Genomic DNA, 3,613 nt, shown 5'->3' on the forward strand with positions numbered 1-3,613 from the left:
TAAGAAAAAAAAATAATCAACAACACTGCAAAAGCAATGGCTATACGTATCTGCATGTAAATAAAGTAATAATATTAATTAGTAGTAATAATAATAAAATTATCGCGTTCATTTGTATACTTATATAAAAAAAGGAAAAAACTTTGGATCATAATAGTACTACCAAGTCTATAGAAATGCGATCCGACTATTTAAACCAATCAATCAATTAATTAATAACAACAAATACCAAAAAAAAAATATATACGTGTGTATAAACGATGCTGTTAAAACATTTTGCACGTTTGTTGTTCTATGCAAATGTTTTTAAAGTAATATATATAGTAAAAATAATAAACAATTAATAATAATAACGCTAAGACAAGATCAGTTCTTCAGATTAATTAAAATTAAATAAAAGTGCGAGAGGAGAGATCATATACCGATTTCATTTTTAAAATCATAATCTTTACTTGCGCTCAGCTGCTGTACTGCTGGGCAGTTATAGTGCGACCTGCTCTTTAGTAGTCGCTCTACAAGATGTACAGGGTATTCAGTACAAGAACATGGTGATTATTTTTAGCCAACGTCACCACGTAACCTTCAGACGTAATCTTCAAACCACAGCAACGAGAAACCTACGCAAAAAAAATAAATTCTCTATTTTACTAAACAATTTTCTACACCCCTTCCCTTAAAGGTGCTTTCATAAAATATCAATTGCCCCTTTATTGTACCCTTAATTGATAACGAGGATAATACCATAGGCATGGAAAATCTCGAAAATAAATTCTAATTCCAACCTTAAACTATCACATTGCAAGATACCCCCCCCCCCATTTTTCTACAATCATACGTGCTATTAGTGCATTCAAACTTGATTTACCTTCACGTAGGGGCACTCGAACTCAGATATAAGAGAACCGTCACGGGAAAATACCGCCACATGAAAGCGATTCCCATGAGAATCACCTATTAGGACGTCACCGGCGTCTGAAATGTCTATCCCATTCGGAAAGTTGGTTAAATTCTCGCAACCTATTCGACGAATGAAAGCGCCATCTTCGCTGAAAACGACCACATTGTGACCCTTGAAATCGCAGACGTAGTACTCTTTGCCTATTAAAAAACCAGAATAACTATTTATGGACCAAAAACTATCTTAACTTATTTTAATTATGCTCTAAAGTAAATAATAACGGAAAGAAAGCGCTAAAGTATTACGGCCCCCCACTTCTAAGAAACCTCAAGAAAACTATACCACAAAGGTTGAGTAGTAAGGAACCTCTCAATTTTAATAAAAATAAGAAAAAATTTAACCAATTTCATTCTTCCACCACCCTCTATACGAAACACTTAACTAAACGTTAGTACCAATGTAATAGTAGTCGGGCGTAAAAACCAACGTGTTTGATTGTTTTAATATATTTTTTTTGTGAACTCCATATCGGTCCATTTCGTCCCATCTTCTCATTCACCGAAATGTACCCAAGGAGCTCTCTTTATAAAAATACGATACCATACATTTAAAAACAGAANTGTTTCTTATAAACTATGAAAAAATGGCACTGACAACAAATTATTTACACGCATGTATAAATTAAAAGAAAATTCTATAACAATAAATCACCGGTCAACTAACAAATTACGAGAGAAAGCATCAAGTGTTATTACTTCTTTTTATTTCGTTTTTCGTTACGACTGTTAGCCAGCCAGAGATGTTTCCGAAGGGCGGTTAAATATTGCTACACGTACACCAACAGAAAGAAGAAGTTTATTTTCCTGCTGTACCAAAAAATTCAATTTTATCGATTAGTATCATATGTACCTTTTCTATTCCAACTTCTTCACACAAACTGTTTGTCAATAAAAAAAAAATGTCTTAAATATGTACTTAAACTTTCGATTATGTTTTGCTAAAGACCACGTGATAAAATATCTCCTGATAGGCTATAGTTGTTATTCTTCATTTCATGCTTTAATCTAATCAGGGAATTCGTATCTTGTGGTGGAATTTAACGAAATCTTTTCCCTTTCCATTACAATTTTTGATTCAAAGTGCAAAAATTATTAACCTTTAACTGCCCTATACATATTTGCGTAGGTTAAAAGCAGCATTCATTTCTAAGTCATATGATTTCTAAGCGCTTTCCATGAATAATATTTTATGATTTTACTCCATGTAAATAATCGTACATGTAACAGTGTATAATGGCTGTTACGCGTTTTTGTTTTTCCCTAAATTCCCCGACATTTTCTTTTAACCTGTCGCAAATTAATAATAGCGTAGACCCTTAATGAAAATTTCATTTACCGAAGCTGGATAATGAAGCAAAGTAATAATGATTTTAAGACTGATCAAGAAAGACGAAAAATTAATAAAAACGAAATTAGCAACGGAAAGTGCAACTACATCGTACATCATTACCGAACCTATATCTTATCATAATAATAACTATAATTACAATATTACTTTTAATCAATATTATGTATACATATATATGTAATATATATATATGCATACGTAGAGGAAGTCGCTTATTAAAAACGGAATGATTACATTTTTTCACTCCAATACTGACTGAAAATACTTATTGCTTAGCATTTAACACCCAAAGTTTTAGTCATGTATAGTAGTTGTGTTAAATATTATATGGCGCGCATAAAGGACAATAGTATCTAAAAATGACTTGTACACACACTAAAACTGTGATTGTAAAAACCATCAAAAAATCTATCACATTAACAATATATCTTCTATTTTTCTTTTTGTTTTTTCTTTTTTCTTCTATCTTTAAGATATAATAATACCGTATTAAAAAAGAACAAAACGAAGCGGAAAAACTACAATTTTGATTGATCGTCCATACCTCACGTTTTCAAATGTTAGCAATAATTTCATTTTCTTTTTCTGTAACTGTACCGACCGTCAATAGAAGCGCAGTCCCCGCTTAATACTTTCGTTTTTCTTGATATATTTTACATATATGAACACGAGAGGTACCGAATTTTTTGTCCTATGTTACGAATTTAAAAAGTGAGCAATTTTTTTCTGTGGTAACTTTTTTTACCGAAAAACGAAACCAACAGGAAAATAAAACCGTCTCAATCCCAACTGCTTTGACGCACACATCCGTTTTACTATCTTCTCCTATCTAAAAAGTACATTAAGACCACCTCTTAAAAAATTGGAAAAAAATGAGAAAGCAATAACTACGCCGTATTCTTCTATTGAAACGAAAACGACGTCTAATTTACGATGAAATTCAAGCAGTTGAGAGCCTAGCAACGATTGGTGCATCGATTTTAATAAATAGCAATTTCGAAAATCAAAAAATTATTATTATTCAAACACCACCCTGGTAAAATTAATCATAGTTAGGTGTGAGATTGACGACGATAAAGTTTCGTTTTCATTTAAACTTAACCAATACAAACTAATTTAATTCATTTAAGTGTATAAGATACAGTAAATTTTGTAAATAAAAATATGCCTTAAAAATCTTTTTTTTCGAAATTTTATCCTTATATATACATATATTTTTTGTTTAAAAAACAATGATGTGCTGTAGGAGCACGGGCGCCGAAAAGGCAGTACGCCCGTACGCTACACACCAAATAACAACAAGATTAC

The 3,613-nt window shown here is 31.6% G+C and overlaps 1 protein-coding gene across 3 annotated transcripts in view; it reads right to left on the minus strand.

The window, feature by feature from the left end:
- Positions 1–3,613, minus strand: part of LOC108735075 (tripartite motif-containing protein 3-like) — an 18,991-nt gene that overhangs the window by 6,207 nt on the left and 9,171 nt on the right. For 2 of the 3 annotated variants that reach the window (XM_025979272.1, XM_018466878.2), the window contains 2 exons: positions 866–1,098; positions 453–617 (listed from right to left, as the gene is read on the minus strand). In XM_025979272.1, coding sequence (XP_025835057.1) covers positions 513–617; positions 866–1,098 — 338 coding nt within the window. In that variant the 3' untranslated portion in view covers positions 453–512. Of the gene's footprint in view, positions 1–422; positions 618–865; positions 1,099–3,613 lie in introns of all 3 variants that reach the window. The other variant, XM_025979273.1, reaches the window with a different exon arrangement.

Source organism: Agrilus planipennis, unplaced genomic scaffold (assembly GCF_000699045.2).
Source record: "Agrilus planipennis isolate EAB-ADULT unplaced genomic scaffold, Apla_2.0 scaffold20, whole genome shotgun sequence".
NCBI lineage: Eukaryota > Metazoa > Arthropoda > Insecta > Coleoptera > Buprestidae > Agrilus > Agrilus planipennis.